This window comes from Dermacentor silvarum, chromosome 3 (genome assembly GCF_013339745.2).
Source record: "Dermacentor silvarum isolate Dsil-2018 chromosome 3, BIME_Dsil_1.4, whole genome shotgun sequence".
Classification (NCBI taxonomy): Eukaryota; Metazoa; Arthropoda; class Arachnida; order Ixodida; family Ixodidae; genus Dermacentor; species Dermacentor silvarum.
In genome coordinates this window covers 187402441-187422848 of record NC_051156.1, presented here as the reverse complement: position 1 = coordinate 187422848, position 20408 = coordinate 187402441, and the positions used below count along the sequence as shown (strand labels likewise).

The 20408-nt window shown below is 45.3% G+C and overlaps 1 protein-coding gene across 1 annotated transcript; it reads left to right on the top strand.

Annotated features, from left to right (window-relative positions):
- The first annotated feature begins 190 nt into the window (after nt 1–190).
- LOC119446262 (SUZ domain-containing protein 1) lies at nt 191–15670 on the top strand. The gene is made up of 4 exons (XM_037710647.2): nt 191–529; nt 846–898; nt 1406–1702; nt 11322–15670. The coding sequence occupies exons 1-4, from the start codon at nt 470–472 to the stop codon at nt 11434–11436; spliced, it is 525 nt and encodes a 174-aa protein (XP_037566575.1). The 5' UTR covers nt 191–469; the 3' UTR covers nt 11437–15670.
- Nucleotides 15671–20408: the final 4738 nt, after the last annotated feature.

Sequence of the window (20408 nt, the reverse complement as noted above, 5' to 3'; positions counted from 1 at the left end):
TTCTGCTGGGGAAGAGGCCTTATTTCTGCTGCGTTTGTTCATTATAGTGTACAGAACCGTTAGAACGAATTTCGCGCAACACGCAGCTTGGGAAGAGTATTACGTAGTATAAACTTATCGGACATTTTCCGAGGTGATCCCTCGCGCGCCTCGGCGGTGTGTAGTGGGTAGTGTGGGCTAACGAAGCGAAATTGTATCTTTGTAGCCCTGTTGTATTAGGCGATCCCTGGCACCTCGCAGATCCAAATATGGCAACCAAAAGTGAAGCCACATGGAATTAGCGGGCTGTTTTCCTGTTGCCCACAACGGCTGGCTGGATTGATCTGCTAGCCAAACTGGTGCAAGCGACTGGCTGCTGCTATTTTTACCAACGACCGACCTCAACGCGAACGAAACTACTTGTGTTGGGGTTGCCGCAAAAGGGCCACAGACGTCGCGTCGGTCGCTTTATTTTTATTTGTTCGCGGTTATGGCAGACGACATTTCGGAGGATATTTGCGACGACTGGGAGGATATGGTGGAAAATGGCGTAAGTCCTCTCGCTGGTCGCTATGTGCGTAGCGTACGCGGCCCCGTTAACGTTAATCGCAAGTGCAGGGCACGTCGTTCTGCGTGCCTTCGAAGTGAACGGGCTTTTAGTGCGTGAATGCAATAGGCCTAACGTTAGGCTTACTCTTCTCCACTGAGCCGAGCTTTGCCTGTTTTGATTCATTTTAGCTCGGGCCCTTTTTCTCCTCGCAGGAGAGAAACAAATTTCCTTTTGGATCTGCCTGTGCGTTTGGTGCTCGCGTTTGTGCCTTGTGTGTGTTTCCGGATCACTAACGTGCGCTGTCATGTCCAATCAGGTGCTGGAGAAGAAGTTGGAAAGGTTAAAGGTGAAAACAAACTCCGCAAACAGGTCAGTTTACTTGACGTTTCTTCCTATCGCGCTAGCACTCGTTCCAGCCAACGTTCTTGCACCCTTTTGTAGTGCTAGATTCTCCGAGATATTATTTCTGAAAGCAACAGCTATAAAACGTGCCTAGTTTACGTGTAACATGGTTTATTTGGTGCTGACAATCGGCCAGCCTACCCAACTGCTTCCGTGAAGCCTGGCCTGTAGAACAGTTTACGTAGTGCAGAGTATTTTACTAAGGCATTTGGACGTTCTTTCTTATTATTTTCTTCATCGCGATAAGGTTATCTTAGCTACTATTTTGTTTCATCTGAATGCACTATCATAGCTGACGTAGTCGCACAGCTTCGAACTCGCAGTGTTCTCTTTATTCCGCGAGCACGATCCATTTGGCCTCCTTCAAGCGCCTTCCGATGTTCGTGTCAAGTGTATGATCGCTTCGGCAGACCACCCTACCTAGCTGCGTCGCGTGACGATCTCATTTCTTTGCACTCTTTCTTTTTCCTTCAGTAACAACGCGAATCCTCCTGCGAGCGGCGTCGGCGGGGCTGGTGTCGGCGAAGTGGCGGTGATGCCGCGTGTGCTGCTCGAAGACAGTGTTCGGACGCAGTACACGCCGGCCGTGAAGATTCTGAAACGACCCCCGGACGCGATCCGGTCCGGTGGGAGCGTCAACGGCACCGGTTCTGAGAAGTCGCCCAACCGGCAGCCCGTCAAGAGCCTACAGCAGCGCGAAGCAGAGTACGCCGAGGCGAGGCTCCGGATACTGGGTTCAGCTCGCAGCGAAGATGACGGCCAGAAAGAAAAGTGAGGAATGCGTTGAGTGCTTTGACGTTGTCGAGTCTGCCGCTGCTGCTGATCTGAGCAAGCTCATCCGTGTGGGTGCTGTTCGTGACTTGTCTGTCACTGGCAGTTTTGTAGTCACAGGCTGTCGGAAGTTCCTTTATTGACTGCAGCAAGGGTTGTTGCACAGACACATTCGCGCGACAAACACGAGCTCTTTTGGTACACCGGATGGCCGGGCTCTACAGCATGTAAAATTGTCCAGATAAATTTAGCACGTATGATATTAGTCCATGTGGTTGTCGGAGTTGAAAAGTGGATTATAGCTGCTCACAGCAACATGAAAACTGTTCGAGTACTCAGTGCAAGCTCACAAACGACGTGCTGGAAATCACCACACAGGACAATAGATGGTCTTTGAATTTGCAGACACAAGGCAGCTGAACACATTGTAAAATATGCAGATCCCACATACTGTGGGAATCACTGTAAGCAAAGCTTTCCCCGCTGTTTGGATTCATTGACGGTATTTTGGCTGTGATATTAATGGTATAGGATAGCCGTGATGTGATGTTAATTGTTACTTTGCCTGCACCACTTGGTTGTCCATGTAGTACACAGAGACGTGTCACTCATTCCTTTACTGAAGAAAGCCCAAATGAGCAATGCTTTGTGATGACGCATTTTCTGTCTCCTGTGTCACGTTAGGTGAACTTCCACGAGCGCAGAGGGCTAAGGTTAATCACCTGTTTCGTGATTGTGTTGGTACGATACGATATGGGCTCCGGTTGTACCCATTCCCTGACTCCTCTCTCTCTACTCCCTCTCTAACATACTCTCGACCTCCTCCCTGGAATGTCGTTGCTGTTGGGCGTGAGCACGGAGGCAGGCGCAGCAGTTCCTGCAATGCGTTTGCGGGGGGGTCACGCCTAATTACGGCATCCAGAAATCATTGTGGCATTCCCCAGGGCGCGTCAGAGGACACTGTGGCCCTGCTCTATCGTTGACGTCGCCTATCTGGTCTCACGCATCTCTGCCGTGAGCTTTAGCCCCTCTCCCCCGACGCGATGTGCAAGGCAGCGCTAGCATTTGAAAAGTCGAAGGAAGAGCCAAAGGAAACCTTTGCTTTAAAAAGTACTGACGTGGCACATGACAACCCAAAGGCCTTGGTTCTCCTATAAGCAGTGCAGATAGCCTGTGCAGAATCTCATTTGGCCATTTCTAAAACTCCGGAATCATGTGACATGACCCTACTTTAGAGGGGCACATTGCTTGGTATCAGCTCACGCTTGACCGTCTTTCATCAGTTAGTACTACTCTTCTGACTTGCCTCCTGGTGGGGAAATTGTTCTTGATCATGTTTCACTTGGTGGCTCCTGTCACAGTGCATGTATGTCACCCCTGCATCACCTTGTGTTCCGTACCAGAAGATGTGCTCGGTGGATGAATCATGCCCTGCTTTTCAATGGTTTTAGCATTCCATTGCTGTGTGCAAGGTTGCAAGTTTGATTTCCAGCTGAAGCAGACACATTCCTATGGGTCCTTCAGAAACAACTGCATTGAGGTCTTGGTAAATGTTGTTTGGAGAAGGTAACTTTGGGTCTTTTGTGTGGCTTTGGGATGCTAATTATTGTAGCGCTTTCTCGTATCAGCAGGCCTTGTCATGCTTTTCACCAATCAGAAAAAATTAAACCAATCAGTTAGGTTAGCAAATACCAGGATTGCCGAAAGTAACACAACTGGTTATAAGTAATTGTGTGCAGTGCAGATATGGGGGTAACAAGAAAATATTGCTTTTCTTTGTTTTTTGCTTTATTGAGCTGCTTGCTCTCAATTAATGATACTTATCAAATGCAAAATTTTTTTTATATGGCTTTTCACTAGAATGAAACTACACTCGGCGACAGCTTTTCTTGACACTGGAGCAACGGCTACGGAGGCGGGGCCTCCGCACATTTGTGTTACTACGCAAGTAGTCTGGCAGCTTGCAGCCGATTTCAGTTCCAGTTTCGGTTTTCGCTAGCTCGCAGGGCTAGTGTGTTTAGCAAAACGTATTCGTCGACAGCTCGGGCTGACGGCGCCTTACTCCAGCATAGACATTGCAGATAACCTGCTTGGTTTGTTTGGAGACCCACTTCTTGTCACATTTAGAGTATAGCCTCCTCGGAGAACGAAAAGGAGAGTTTGCGGCCACACACGGTACCGCCGGCACCGGGGACGCCATGTTTACTGCGAGAGCCACCAGCAGGCGGTGCCGAAAACGTGGTGCCGTCCAAGAAATAAAAAAGAAAAAAAATTTAAGGCGCACGCTAACTATTTTTTCATGAACAGCTTCCCATACTTGTTCTATATTTATAATTAAGAAAGTTTATTTATTCGGGCCAAGTAACTCTTAGAATCAGAAAATAAAACAATTCCTGGCGCGCGCGCATGCAGGCGGTTCGGCTCTGTAGCTTCCACAGTGCTGTCAAGAAAAGCTGTCGCCGAGTATAGAGCATGCATGTCATCCCTGTATTTGAGCTTGCATTCTGCACCTGAATACATTTTCTCGGTGCATAAATCATGCTCTGCTGTGCAAACTTTGCATTTGTGCAATTCATTCTATTACTGTCATTTTAAAGGGGTCCGAACCACCCCTTGGGCTTGGTGAAATAACATATTCTGCGGGTAGCATGGCTAAGTTCTGCTGTTGTAAGCGGTGCATAAAGCTCGCAAGCGGAGCTCGAAGTCGCCTTTCTCTCAAACGCTCTCGTTTCAACAGAAGCCATGATCCTCAATCTTTTCTGTGTGCTTTATTTCGTAACAAAGCACTCCGATACGCGGCTGCTATATTGGTTGCTGCGGTCGGCTACACCGCGGCCACCGCCACTGGCTAAGTGCACTGCCGCTCGCTGAGGACAACAGTGTTTCGCTTATGTTTAGCACGTCATAGGCATAAAATCGTAAGTCGTGGTGTCTACGTTAACATCCAAAATGAAATTTCAACTGCACACCACGGTGACATTTTGAAGGTGGAGTGTTGTGGCCCCGCCCCACTTCGCCATAGCCTTCACAGTGCAAGGCATTGAAGAAGGAACGGGAGCACAGCGGAGGCCGTATTTTATTTCCAGTAACTCTGAAATAGCCTATTCTCACTTCAAATGCCTTTCTCCATTTCGATAAAAAGTGGTTCAGGGCCCCTTTAACATGAAGGGCCAAATCTGCAATATGCGGCAAATAGGAGGGCACTGTCCAAATAAATTTTCAGTTGCTTCCTGATTGTCGGATTTATGTCAAGCCTCTAGGCACCGTTAAGTTGATTCTTTGACTAATTGATAGGCCTTGGTTGGCTGTTCGACAGAAAGTCTTCTGGATTTTTGTTCAGCCATGAACTCGACCAATTTGCCTACATTTCTCAATTGTCAAAATGTGTATGTTATAATTTACTTTCTGGCCCTTTAACAACTGTTAGTGAATGTTTCTACGGTTTCCTTCTCTAACGCTGACCATTGAATCGCATCGCATCGTTTGTGACGACGGTCAGAAAGCGGTGCCAACTTTACATGCTGATACAATTGTGCCTTCTGTTCAACGACAGTGCAATTACAAGTGCACATGCAGGAAACAACAATCGTGCAAGTTTTCATGGTACTTTGTTGCATGACAAGGCATCTACGTCTGTTTTTGAGAACATTATAAGCATTTGCACTGTACAAGCCCTGTTGAAATTATTCTTTCAGTTGAACGTGGCTAGATAACTGAGATACTGAAGCCAATAATTCAAAGCAATCTTTGCCTCATTCTTGGCATTTTGCAGTAGATAGGTTTCTGTCTTACCTCACTTTAATAAGAAGAAAATAATGTGTGACTGACGGTGGAAGCGAACCTCTGCCGTCAAGCACAGCAGCCAGTTGCTCTAACTATTCGGCCACCATCGCACACGTATGTCTTGTTCCAAAGCCAGCCAGCTCGTTTAAACGCTTGGTACATTCACCCCATGCCACTTCGTCTTGTGACAGCGTGCGCTTCGAGGTGCCATGTTAGACTACACTATCTCCGGAACCGGCCCACTTTCCTCAGTACTCAGTACTTCTCGATGGGGGCGAAATGCGAAAACACCCGTGTACTTAGATTTAGGTGCACGTTAAAGAACACCAGGTGGTCCAAATTTCCGGAGTCCCCCACTACGGCGTGCCTCATAATCAGAACTGGTTTTGGCACGTAAAACCCCATAATTTAATTATTTTTTTTTCCTCAGTACTTCCCTTGTAGCACACTACAAAGAAATTGTGCGACGTTGTACTGACTTCATGATCGTCTAAGTTAATCATGCTTTAACTTTTTTTGCTGGAGTGCACATGTCATCGTCGTATTACATACTCCTCGTGACAATTCCTACAATTGCAAAACACGTCGGCGCTGATGACTTCAGAGTCTATGTTTCTCTCATTTACGGTCGTCCACTGCCTATGGAAAAGAAAACAATTGCCATGTAAGCTCACGTTAAATGGCCGGCGTAGTAATCATGCCATTGCCACCATATAATCGTCTTCAACGTGGTCGTTGTCATGCTGCTGTTGTCACAGGCATGTATGCTCACGACCTACACACCCTACTCAATTTACACAAACACGGTCCACCTGGTATTGCTTTGCAGTACCCTAAACAATGCCAGATAGACAGGTACCTGCAAAATGCTTTGCATAATGTCAATTCCCACAGTGCGTGGAATCTGCATAATTTTTTTGTGAACTGTTTGTATCCTTCAACTAATTGCCCCATTGCTCTGAAAGCAATTTCTGGTCATGCTAGAGAGCTAGCTACAGATAAACGCAGGTAATAAAGGCAATAATTAGCAGTGATAGGTACTAAGTCGGTCAACATTATTTACTTGCATCATAGAAAAATTTGCCAGTTAATCACAGTGTCTAGCTGTGATTAAGGAATGACATTGCTGTTATTTTGAGGTCTATGCCATTTTGTTCAATTATTTATCTTGTGCAGCTTTCTTTCCTTTTCTCTTTTGCTCTTGCTAGTTCATGATTTTTTTTTTTTTTTGTCACATGCATTCGTACCTGTTATGTTATTCAGAGTTTGCACAGACGTTTTCAGTTTTCTTGTGCCTTGCGCTCAGAGCCATATAAGCTGGTTGCATTTATTTGCAATAACCTTGATGTCGATAGCAACCCAATTTGTATTGATAACCTGGTATTGAAGGAAATTAAATATAGTCTCTTCCTGCGTGGATTATTTGTTACATTGCTGGGGAACAGTGGCTAGTAGTTATTGTGTGAAGCTTTTAGCACCATTGTTTTTACAGTTGTGTTTGCAGAGCAAGTGGGCATGGCCTGTGGGGTCTCCAACGTGCTCCTGGGACAAAGGAATGATATAACAATCATTAGGGCATTTATTGCACCTTTCCTACACCAATCTAGCCAGCCAAATTATTACTAATAGAACATGCTGATGGGTGCGCAACAAATCGAGGAAGTCCAACTCATCGCGACCGGATAACAAGCGAATATGTTCGCCCCCATGTTCGACACAAAAACCTAATCGTTCGCCTGTACGGTCATGTGAACGGTGGCGTTTTCGAACGATCTTGTTCGTCCATTCCTGTGTCCTGCTCCTAAGCCTTTTGCAGGACGGCCGGCGAGTGTGCGAAACGTCCACGTAGCTAGCCGACCCCAAGCCAGAGAGGAAGAGGCTACTCCCAAGTAACCCCGCTGTTAAATGACATTGGCAGCGCAACACTCACGCCATCTTTTGCACTATTCTGCTACTACACTGATCGCTTAGCTATGTGGCAAAGCCGGATTAGGGGAGATGCGAGGAAAACAACATAAGGGGGCACAAGAGAGTCGAGCGTCCCCGCAGGCCAGAGCCTGCGGGGACGACTTAGGATTTGCTGAATGGTTCAGTAGCTTTTCCTTGTTGATGATCTGCCTTGCAGCATGTTTCTCTAAAATGTAGTGCACATCACCTGCATGATTAACAGGGGGGGACAAAGGAAGCCATAACTTTGAGCCAACGTTTTGACAAGGGAAATTGTCATCAAGGTCCTGATGAAGACAAGTGAAGTCCTCTTGTCATAATGTTTTAGCTCCAAGCTCAGGAGTCCCTTAATCTCTTTCAAGTCTTCCTCTGACCCTTGTTCTCTCATTTTGACATCGCTTGTATGGTGTTCTCACTTCCAACAAATGCACACCACTTCACGCTTAACCCTTCATGGTCTGAACTTTTTTCAATGAAGTGAAAAAATTGTATAATACTTGCATCTGAATGACAAAGGTCGGGGAAAAATAAAGTAAAAATATTCCTGCTGGAGTATTTTGGCAATGGAACAGACTGTTGTCATGAACTGCCACAAACTCGGTGTTGCAAGCAGCACTTGGTTCTTCAGATTTCTTAGTTCACAATCATAGTGATGGGACATATGGCCTCAGATTATTTGAAGAAAGCTTTTGTGCCACCCAAGGCAAGTTGTGTGCATTGGGAGCAGGCTCTAGAAATTTAACGCACAGGCCTAACCTCAGCCTGATGAGACACATGGACATATGTGAGAGCCATATTTATCTACGGCACAAAGTGGACGAATTATGGAATTGGCATTGCCGACACTTGCATTTCTCAAAATAGTTTGTTGTTTTTCTAGATGTTGGAGATGTCCTGCAAAACATTGTACCTGAAACACTTGTGCACCATGTTTTTAGCACATCAAACCAGTGCTAGGTGAATGGAAAGCCTGCTATCACCAAGAACGCTTCATGGAGGTAATTTTAACCAGACTCCGAATAGGGCGCACACACCTCACGCACAATTATCTACTCACAAAGGAAGCACAACCGGTATGTGATAAATGTCAAGAACCACTTACGGTACTACACATTCTAATTATATGCCCACATATTGAAAGACAAAGACAAACATTTCCACGATCTATACGATTCACATATACCACTACACCCCATTCTCATTCTGGCAGACGATCCCCATGTCCTTTTTACAGATGTAGAGAATTTTTTGGACGAAGTAGGCTCTTCGCATGTTTTACTCTTTTCTATCACTGACTATCACTAACACCCTGTGACTGGCGCAGCAAAGCCTAAGTCGCTTTTGCACCAATAAACCCAATCTAACTAACTAACTAACATCTTGCAGGACCTTAAGGTGCTGTGTGCGCAATTGTGCACGTCATGGTAGTGCATCAAAATTCAGAGTGCTGATGAAAATAACTACATTTAAGGGACACTAAAGGCAAATTTTAAGTCAAGCTAAAGGCATAGATTAGTGCTCAAGAATCTCTAAGGCGTCAGTATTATCACGAACAGAGCCTTAGTAATTGAGAAATTGAGGTACAAGATACAATTATAGACTCCCCCGGGACATTCGAGTACTTGTGTGATGATGAAGGCACTCCTCATTTCAATTCTGTCACTACTACTCAACCATACGTTATAAAAACATCATTGTATTGCATTATAAGATGAAAGAAATGCTACTTGTTCATTTCTATTTTATATTTATTAATAAAAAGCTAAATTACATTACCTTTGACAACGATGCAGGCGGTCGAAAGGTTTCGTTTTCGCTCGACTCTGCGCTGCCGGCGCCTTTGCGTTTGAGTAGTTTCATTATCACGTAGTGCTGTGCTGGTATTGCGGGCTCTCGAAACTCTCTCACACTGCAAGTAGCAGAGAATTCCACTTCCATGTGATGTCGCGGGATGCCTTAATGGTCCACACTACTTGACCAAAAGCAGCTGCAGTGGTGAATCCACCGCTTTGTCTCGTCTCGGTTTCTCCATGGCTGTGCGTTTGCGTTTTGTGCAAAAAACCATACTGCCATCGGTCGGGCGCCATTTTACTCATAGACGGCAGCAAAGGGCGGTGATGGCGTATGCAGCGTCACCGCTCCGCGATTTCAATTGCGATAAAGGTACTCGGACCCTTCAGATGTAGTTTTCTCATAAACTAAGTCTTTTCTTGGCACGATACAAGCGTTGAGAGGTTTCTGGAATGGTATTTAAACAATCCACATCGACTTCGTATTTGCCTTTAGTCTCCCTTTAAAGCGTGTCGCATACATGCTAGAACACTTCTGAATGGACCTGAACTGCAAGTTTGAAGGAAATCTGTAAAGTTTTTTTTTTTGTTGTTGTTAAAACAAGTTAAAAGGTTAACCGCTGTGTGTGTGCTCTCCGTTTTGGTGTGTCATTATGTAGCGGGTACACTTCTTTAATTAATTGTTTTTCACATTTTACGTGTTGCATATTTTTCGAAATTAAGAATTCTAACTTCATTATGCGGCTGTACACGAGAATGCATTAAATATGTTGTAAAACTCAATTCTCGATAAACAAGATTTTAAAAGAACTCCAGCCGGGTGAAAATATTGCAGTAACACCCTGCCTCTCATCGACTATGAGCTGTCGAACCCTTAACAGAGTCGATCGTTTCATGCTTAAAAGTGCTACAGAAGAGGCAGTGGGCAAGTGCTTGTTTTGTCTCGTCGTTTTGGTCTGTTTTTCGTTTGTTTTCTGAACTTTATGTAGAGTGCCCTTGGCCTATTAGTCTATGTAATAAAGTCCTTGGTATGGTCGGTATGTTTTACTGGAGCAGGGTACTGCCAGCGCCTCCTCTATTTTTTCAATGCCAGTGCACTAGCTCGCTCCACAATGGGAGCCGTTGGTGCGCCTTAGTTCAGTGAGTTGCCGCGATGTGACGCTACCCAGAGGGTACGACTGCTTGCATCACGCATGCGTCTGAGCCACTGAGTGCGTGCCGCTGCCATTCCAGGGGAGATACGGTAGATGCTTCACACGTCTGTCAGGATTACTTCCTCCGATTTCCGTTGTGAGGTGCCACCCAGAGGGTACTCTTCTCCACGACCGTAAAGCAGGTGCGAACGCTAGCCGATGGGAGAGAGTAGGAAAGGGCGATCGGAGAGGGTGGTGAACCGTTGGATCGGCCGCATCTGGCTGGCATTGAAAAATAAGAGGAGGCGCTGGTACTGCTTGTGCAGTCTCGGTGTGATATATAGTGTTAAAAGTGCTGGAGTGCGCGTTAAATTTTTTTTTTAGTGTCAGTTCACATGACCTTGCATGTCAGGTTGTAAATTTTGTGTGCTGTGAAGCCAAGTTAGTGTACTTGCAAAATGCCAAACACATTCGTGTGACTATTGTAATGCTTGAAACGGGGACGTGATATACATACTATATTCCGTTAACCATACAGTCAGTCATACCATTCTCATTTGTTTCTCCTTTGAGGATCAGAATGTAACGCTACCACTCCCTTTCTAGCCCAGTTTTTGCTAGAACAGTTCTTTCAAGTTTTTTAATTTTTTCGCACGACCATGTATTATTATGTTACTATTCCGCACGACCAGGCGGAATAGTAACAGAAGGTTGATCTCACACAGTCTTATCGCACTGTTTGTGTTCCTGTATTTTATCATTTTGCCCTTCTATTCTCATTTTTGTGTTGCCTTTCTTGCTTGAACTTTAGTGCCCACAACTTTTATGATGACACTACAATGGTTTATCAGCTTTCTGTAAAACAAGAAACTGTTGTGTTTCTATTTGCTGTCCCATAGTGTAGCTACAAGTCCTTCATATTGGCTGGTAGCTAACTTTACTGCTGTGTATGGTTACCCGACGCAGGTCGTCCGGTGTAAGTGTCTTGAACCACGTAGTGACTGACCAGCAGCAGGTTCCCATCCGGCAACCACGAGGCCCCGACCAGGGTTCCAACGGCTTCCAGCAGCCGCGGAGGTAGCCCTGGCTTTGGACGCTGCCGTTAAGATTCTCCAGCGTGTGACCCTTGCCTCCTCCTATCACCGGCTTGCTGCTGACATTGTGTGCGCTTCACCTTTGCTGCTGTTTATGGACCTTCACAACTTGGGAACCCTGAAAATGAAGAAAAAATGAATGACGCGGTCCTCCTTCTTTTATGTCTTTTGCTATCATTAATCTTCTCTTTTATTTTTTTTTCTTTCTTGACACACGTGCATCGCAAACTTCATCGTATCCCCGAGTAGCTTGAGGTAGCGAGAGGTGTCGATAGTGCAGCATGGCCGGCATTGCGCCTTGGTAATCAAAGCAGGTGTAAGTTACTCAGGTGCCGTTGCTGTATTAAGCTGCTTCTGCATGCGAGATTGGTAGTCAAACCTTCTCGACACTCCTGGTCAGAGAGGCTTAATGGTGAAAAATGTTGAAGCAAATCGTTGTTGCTATTGATAAAAGAATTGTTGAAGAATGCTGCACATATAGTGCATGGGGCAGCCCTCTGTTTTGCCAGGGCTAGCCAGTGGCACCGATGGATGCTGAATGTCTTCCAAGCAGCCTGCTGTGCTTGCAATCAGTAGCTGCCATCCACCGATGGTGCCGGACTGTGTCGCTGCACACCGCTGTCGTTCTGTAATGGGGCTGGTGTGGGTTGGGGGCAGGGGCTTTGCGCATGTAGCTTTCAAAAGAAGAGAAGAATGTGCTCCGGCTTGACGAAAGTACTTCTCGCAAGCTAACTTTTTTTTTCTTTTCCGTCTCCTGGCGCAAGGCGTTTTTAAACGAGCAAATGCACAGTTATTGTATTTGTTTTTCTTCCCTTCTGCAGGCCACAGCGGCACATAGTCGTGTGTGGTGGTCGTGTCAACATCAATGAATATGTCAAAATTCACGAGCTTTGGAGCAAAAATTGATTGCGTCCTGGGGCCTTTCGTATTATGTGTTTATATGTCAGATGTTGGTCTGGCTTGCTTGATTGCAGTAGTCTGTCGGACTGTCAAGCAGTGTCACTTTTCAGAATGCAAGCTACGAGCGCCTTGTTTCTTTTGCAACCTCCCATATTCTTTTCCTTCTTTTTGTCTTCTCATGTAGTGGTGTAGTCTGTGTGTCTGTAATGCCTCTCGGTGTTGTTTGGAGCATATCATTTGGTTTGTGTATTGCTTTTTTTTTTCCTGCCCGTTTCATTTGAGGGCTGTGAAAATGAAGTGTTGCATCAAACTGCGTGCCAGCAGCATAATACGTTTGGGTTATTTGTCGAGGATTGGTCTTGTATGGGAGTAGTGCACAGAAGGCGAGAAACGAAAGTCAAGTTGTGGCAAATACAGAAGCAAGGCAAGGGTGTGTGGAGGCACGAGTTTGAAGCGATGCCTTTTGCGATGTTCTTTTTCCCGCGTTTTACACTTCGTCAGTGGTCCGAGCGACACTCTGCCAGCGTGAACGGTGCATGATGAATGTGGTATAGAATCAAGTAGAAGGCATCGCTACAGAATCGCAGCTCTGCTGTCCTTTGTCTCTTTTGTCTTGATTGTGCTGCTCTAATCGGGTGCATGCCAGCAGTGTGGCCTCCAGTATTGGTGCTTGCACTTAATTGGCATAATTTTGCCACGGAACAATACATGTTGTCAATATTGTGTGCATGCACTTTACGTAAAGCATTGCATCCTCTACTTTTCTCTCGGGAGTGCTACGGCATGCAGAGATGTATGTGAAGCTCTTGGCTGGAAGGAACATATGGAGAACACTCCACATGCACAATTACACGAGAGTACCATGTCATGTCGCTACGAATCTGGTTGCTAAAGGTGGTGCAGACTCTGACCTTAGTGTACGAGCCATAATTATGCCAATGTTAAAATGTGAACTGCGGACCGTGGAAGCGAAAGCATGCACATTAGTTTGCTCTAAATTGACACGTTTCGTTCCATGAGAACTGTATCGGTTTTGCAGCATTTAAACAAAATGCACGCATCATTGATAACGATTGCAAGGCAAAATTCTACCCTAAACCGCATACAGTTTTCAAGGGTGTAAAGGGTCAAAGTACTGCCACAAAGAAAATGTTAATGGCATTAAATGTCTAAATGTCTAGCATATTTAAAGCCTTTTAACACCATTATTTTTTAATGGAGTGGCTCATGCAGATTTTGTAGCTGCAGAGTGTGAAAAACATGTGAACACGTTGTGAAGAAAAGGACAGGACCCGTGATGACAGGACAGTGTCATTCTGTCCTTTCTTCACCTCGTGTCCGCGGCACACCGCTAATGCCATTGCATGCCATGCATGATACCTGCAGTTGGTGCTGAAAGTTATTTTGGAATCGTGATTTTTAAAAGAAGATCTGTATACTGATTAAAATTGCAAATGATAAGTAGTTTTGGGGAGTGTTGATATTCTAGAAAGATTTTTTTTTCTTTCATCTCCTCCCCCCTGCCCTGGAGGTTGTCACTGCTCTCAGTTTTGCACGGCACAAACAATGTGTGAAGTTTAGGCACGAAGCACTTGATGCCAATAATTTTGTGTATAGGCCAGATGAAATTGGCATCCATCATTTGCAACTGGTGCAACCGAACAATGTGCATCTGGCGAAAACCGAGACCTCTTGTGATTTTGGTGGTTCTTTTTATCGGTACCTCTCAGTGAAGGCTTGCCAATGTCTTGCTTGACGTTTGTCTGTACGCAGACTTGGGTCGCCGCTCCAGGCATGTGTTGAAGGCCTTTTCACGATAGTGAAGGGCCAGTGATGAATCGATTGCAGTATTTACAAACCAGTGTGCAGATTAAGCAACTGTTTACGCAGGTAAAATGGCAGCAGTATGAAGAGTATGCGAACTGCAAGCAAAAAAAAAAACAAGTTTTGATCCAAGGAACACCGTCTACTTGTAGCATTTTAAACTGGTAATTGAAAACTCCGGTGTATCTAAACAATGTATGAAATATTTGTGGTCTTTTGTATTTTTAAGGCTTAGCCACCTGATCCAATTTATTCATTTAGACCTTAAAACAATGCAGCTGAAGCTACCTAGTGAAAAGACATATGTAGCCACGAATTGTCAGCATATGTCCAAGTTTGATGTTGACTCTGCTGTGTATGTTGACAAGTGCCGCAGACTTGTGCATGTCGCTGACATCCTGTATTGCCTTTGTCACCACACTAAATGAGGGACAAGTGTTTTTTTTTTTCTTTCTTTCTTTTTTCTTTTTTGTGTTCTTTACGAAAAATCGAGCTTTTTTTTAATATCTTGCATGTAGTCGAATTTACATGGGGATTGGGGTGCCTACAGATTGTACAACATAATACACAGAAGATATATACATATATATATATATACACATATATTATATACAATATACATATATGTATGGTTACATGTATATGTACATATATACAAAAATGAATTTTGTTTCAAGCTGCCTGCCCTTGCGTTGCGTAAAATATGTGTATGTGTACATATCCATAGGTAAGTGTACATATTTCTTCTAACAGTTTATTCTTAGTGGTGGCGTGTGAAAAGAGTGCACAGTGTGTGTTATTTGTGTGCATTTTTTGTGAGCATACCTGCAGAGCATAGTTGACCCCGCCTCCTTAGCTTTTTTTGGTTGTTTTGCGAGCATTGTATTTCAGAATTACTCTCCCTCCCATCTTTCTTTTTTCTTAGATGAAAAAAAAGAAAGGCCTCGTGGTAGGAAATTCTACTTACAATCTGCACGCACTAGTGCAAGATAGTTTTTCAAGCTTTCTTTTATACCTGCCACTTCTCCCAGTGTTTGGTGGCAGTGCAAGCTTATTGCACTGATTGAGCCACAGCTGACGTAGAAGCCCCCAGCCACTGCAAGAACTGCGTAGCCAAGCTTGGCATGGTCACAAAAATTGGTGCGGGCAGATGGGGCCTTGTTACCATTGAAAACGTGTTCAATCTGACTGCAGTGCCACGATGCTATTGCGTGCCGTGGTATTTAGACAGACTAAAACAACATATTTGTTTAAAGAACAATGTGCAAGGATCTGCTGCTCTGCAATTGCACTGCATTGATAGCGTGTTCAGCTCTGCAGAGTTATTGCACTGTGATTAAGGGGGAATGGGCACTGTAAGCTCTGTAAAACTGCGCATCCCTACTACATCTTGTCGTGTACAGTGAGGAGATCAAAGACATGTTTATGTGCAAGGTGTTTGTTATAGAGGATGTGCACTTGTGTGACATTTGTATAAAGGCTTTCTTTTTGCTCACATTTGTATGTTTTGTCCTTGATTGAAGAAAAAAATTTTCTCTGGTGTTTTCACATATTCTTGTGTAATTCCTCTGTGATCAATTCTAATAACCACATAAAACTTTCACGTTGGTGAATATGAACTGTTGCATAATACCTAGAGATTTGGTATTGCACTTTACCTCACCTCCATTACTTCTCGATGGTGCAAACTCGTGTTAAATGGCGTGTGATAATCTGAAACGACTGACTTGCGCTACCTTTGACTGGTTGCTCTCAAGCTGCTTGAAATCGCCTGCTTGGAACACATTCACTTGGTTCATTCAGAAGAACCTGCTCCAGCTTGAAGCGCTGAGGCACTTTCCCTATTGTGCCAAGAGTGAAACAGATCTAACGGCGCTCTGGTCTCGCAAAGCTGATGCGATGTTTTTTTTTCGTAGGAAGCTCTTTGGTTCTTTCGAGGGGCTGAGTGTTCAGTTTAGGCATACTTGGTCTGGTGCTGACCACGTCTGGCTTAGCATCGTTACATTCGTAGTCGGAGAATGGCAGGAATCGGTTGAGTCTACCATTACTTGTTCACCTTAAGAGGAAGCTTTAGTTTGGGGGCTCCTATCTAAAAACACGGGAAAGGAGAAATCGTTTTTCTCGGCAAACAGTGAACCAAATTTGATGAGGTTCGTTGCATTTAAAAGAAAGTTAAAATCTAGTGACTGTTGGTGGTGCATTTTGGATTTAGGTTGTCAATTTTTTAATAAAAATTGGCAGGAATCGCAAATTGCAACTCTAACTCGGTAATGAAAAACGATGTCACAGTTTTGTCAATTGTACATCTAAAGTGGACAGAATTGATATACATGGCTCTACAATAAACCACTAATATGTGAGTAGTACTTTTGCAAAAGCTATGTAACAAGTTCACGTATGATATAAATCGACGTATAAAATTAGTCCACTTTGGATGCTCTAACGGATGCAGTTTTCAGAACGGCGATATCTGTACTTGGTGCAGAGCCAAGAATTTGTAAACGTCGTGCTTCTATTTTTTTTTTCTCAAGCTTACTAATATTTGAAAATTCTCTAACAAATTCAGGCCCTAAGTGTCACTAGAATTTACCTTTCTATCTCGAAGTGCAACGAATTTCATTAAAATCGGTCCAGTGGTTATTTCAGAAAAGCGTTTCTGCGTTTTACATTTATTTCAATAGGCGGCATCGGAGTTTGGCCGGAGCTAAAGCTTCTTCTTAAAGCAGCAGTGACGCAAACCTCATTTTTAATGCGAAGCATTCTTTCGCTTATCCCAGACACTTCGCAGTAGGTCGGTAGGATCCTGCCTCGTCTGATTTCGGGCCTCTTCAACAAAACGAAAAAAAAAAAAAAAAAATCAGCTGCCTGATGGTGGTAACGATCCTCGATCTGATTGAAAGCACAGCAACCCAGTGCTCTATTATTCCACGATCACACGCTCGTTCCTCTCGTGCGATCGCCGACCAGCTCTTTGACGACTGGCCGTGCGTGACGTCACATAGCACGAGCGAAAGCATGTGCGTGCGCGCCAGTTTCGACCTTTCTCGTGTGTCACAAGCGGGAATGTGCAAACAGCACTGGCTTTGAGATCGGCCCACATTCCCCAGTGCTTTTATCGTAGCACAAAACACTACGAAGGTGATGTGCAACATTTTACCATCTTCGGGATTGGCCCAGGTCGTAATATTAAGGAAGCTATAACGGTTCTTCATGGAGGTATAGAAACTAAACTCTTCATCACATCGCTGTCATACCCGCCGGGGTGGCTCAGTCAGCTAAGGCGTTGCGCTGCTGAGCACGAGGTCGCGGGATCGAATCCCGGCCCCGGCGGCCGCATTTCGATGGAGGCGAAATGCAAAAACGCCCATGTGCTTGCGTTGTAGTGCACGCTAAAGAACCCCAGGTGGTCAAAATTGATCCGGAGCCCTCCACTACGGCGTGCCTCATAATCAGAACTGGTTTTGGCACGTAAAACCCCAGAAAGAAGAAGAAGAAGACATCGCTGTCATATATTATCTTCATCTTGCTTTTGTCATCACACACAGGCTCGCGTTACACGCACTATAAGTTTACACAAATACTTTGGTCCATCTGGTAACTCTTGAGAACCGCAAAAGACGTGTGATATGCATAACGTTTATTTCTTCATTGGCTAGCTCTCGGTCCAGTAATCACGCTATGGAGCCTCAATTCCTCGAGACCACAACAAGTAATTACATTATCTTTTATTGCAACCAGTTCCAAGCGTGTTCAAAGCGCAGTGCGGCTTCAGACATGAAGCTGTCCGTCACGTCGCCAAAACCTGTTGTGGCGATCGCGTGGTCGTGGAGGAAAGAAAGACTCAATACATAGTTTGCACGTGCGTCACTTCCGCACCGGTCCGCGAGCTTGTCCGCCATCTTTAGGCACCTGCGGGCCTGCGGAAGCGTGCTGGGGCAGGCTGCGCGCCCTGACGCGTTGTTGATCTGAAGTTCCTTCTCGCGTGGTGATCATGCCAATCTGCGCGATTTTCGGTTGCCGCACAAGAAGTACCACTGCCGCGAAGCCGAGCTACGCAGAACTGGGCGTAGGTCCACACCAAACGTAATAACATGGCAGTGCGAACGCACAAGAATGCTGTCGGAGAAACGTCGGTACCTGTGGCTTTCCCGGATAAATCGGAAGGACCTGAACAACGTGCGTGTCGTCACTTTGTTTCGGGTAACATGCCAAAACACTGCGCGCATCACGCATGATCGTAAAAGGGCGGCAGCGAAAGCCCCGTACTGGTACGTTGGTGACCGCCCGCTCCCACACGCATAGTCGCCTTTACCGCTCTGAAAAATGCCCGTGTACTTGTGTTGTAGTGCACGTTAAAGAACTCTGGTTATCACGGAACCCTCCACTGCCGCGTGTTTCACAATTAGATCGTGATTTTAGCACGGAAAACCCAAATTTTGTTTTTTTAACGGCCTACAAACTGCTTCGCATCGTCATTTGTTGGTATGTGTGCTTCGCTTAGCGACATGCTAGGCAATATTTGAATGTCTGCATGCTTTCAATATAGTGGGCTACTTCTATTTAACGCAACAAAATTCACATGCACGGACATGCACCGAACTGTAAACCAAACCTCGCAGAAAGAAGCGAACACACGTTTTGAAGCTTGGGGAAAAGTGCATATAGGTGAACCTTTGTGTCAATAAAGCTTTCCCTGAATGAAGCAGCACAAAAAATACTGAGATAGTTTTCTCTGCCGCACGCCAAGAAACATATGCTTTCATTTACTCACCTCGCCGAGGACGATGGTAAGACCCGGTCGCTTCGCTGCAACCTTCCTCACCCAACCGCTCGTGAATTGTGCGCCTTCAGCGATTTGTAAGCCTTTATTTCGTTCAGCGTGACGTAGCTCGTGGATGGGACAAGCTAATTAATAATATCCACGTACGTCGAGGCCGGGAGTGGTATCCACGCCAACGTGCAGCTAGTATGGGTCCACGCCGTCGCACATTCCGACCTTTTCTTTGTAGCGAGCCCGCGTCGGCCCTACAAGCTCGTCCATGTAGAAAGGGCAAAATTCAGGGCTCCTCACTTTTGCCATCGCAAAGCTTTCACGATAGCAAACACGCGGCGCTAACACGTAGAAACGAACGCCAAACACAAACGCAGCGGGCCAGCGGCACGGCTAGTAGTGAGGTGCCTAGCGATGGCGGACGGTCGGGGCAGGCGGCGGATATGACGTCACGTGCAAACTATGTATACTTGTAGTACCAGACACCACTGACGCACGCGCACACACTAGCCATTCAGCACTCCAGAGGATAAGAGGGGAGTGCGCATTTACAAAAGAAGCGCACAATTTAGATATTTGGAAGGGCCATTTCGGCAGCTTTCGGCGACAGGGGCATTGGCATCCCATGCGTTACAATCGGACACGAAATTGAAATCGCGTTCGCACACGTTACTCTCAAAACCAGCATCAGCGTCATTGCAATTACAAGATCTCGGCAAAAAACAGAACAAGGTTTCGTGCTGCTGTAGAGGCTAGTTCTGCTTTCATTACAAAAGCTTATTGAAAAGAGGTTAGTTTACGTGCTAAGCTAGCGGAAACGGAGCTTGCGTCGGTCACGTGTTTTTTACCATATCGGAATCCTGCGCGTCGCATAACAAACTGGCGAAGTGGTTAGTCTAGGTGTGGACAGCCATCACGTTCGTGGCGGTTGCGGAGTCGTTAAGAAGTGCGGATATCAAACACGGTGGACCGCAGTGAGGACATGTCGTGCGTGGTCCATATAAGCGATAAAGTGCTGTCCGAAAATGATGGCGTTAGACACTAAAGGCCAACTACAACACAATTTTGAACCACGCAAAAAAAAAAAAAAGCCTAGTTTAATAGTTTAGATATAGACGAGCCTCCGTGCAAAATTTGACGTTTGAAATACGAGCGGCAGCGTGAAGAAAAGCTCACAAAAACAGACTTCTATATACTGAAAAGAAACGACACTATTACCGCCCGCCGATAGTGACGCATGAACAACGCGCGGCTTCTCAGCGTGACCTCCTAAGGCCAGCCCAGACCACACGTATGTACTATCGACCAAAAAAAGTTTGTGGACCAAGGGATTTGACAAAAAGCTGAAATCTCCACAGCCTCAAAACGCAGCCTGGTATTCCAATTTCCAGCCTCTACTGGTACATGCGAACAACATTGTGATGTACGGTTTTCCTGGCTATTTTTAAAGGCTGCTCGGATATT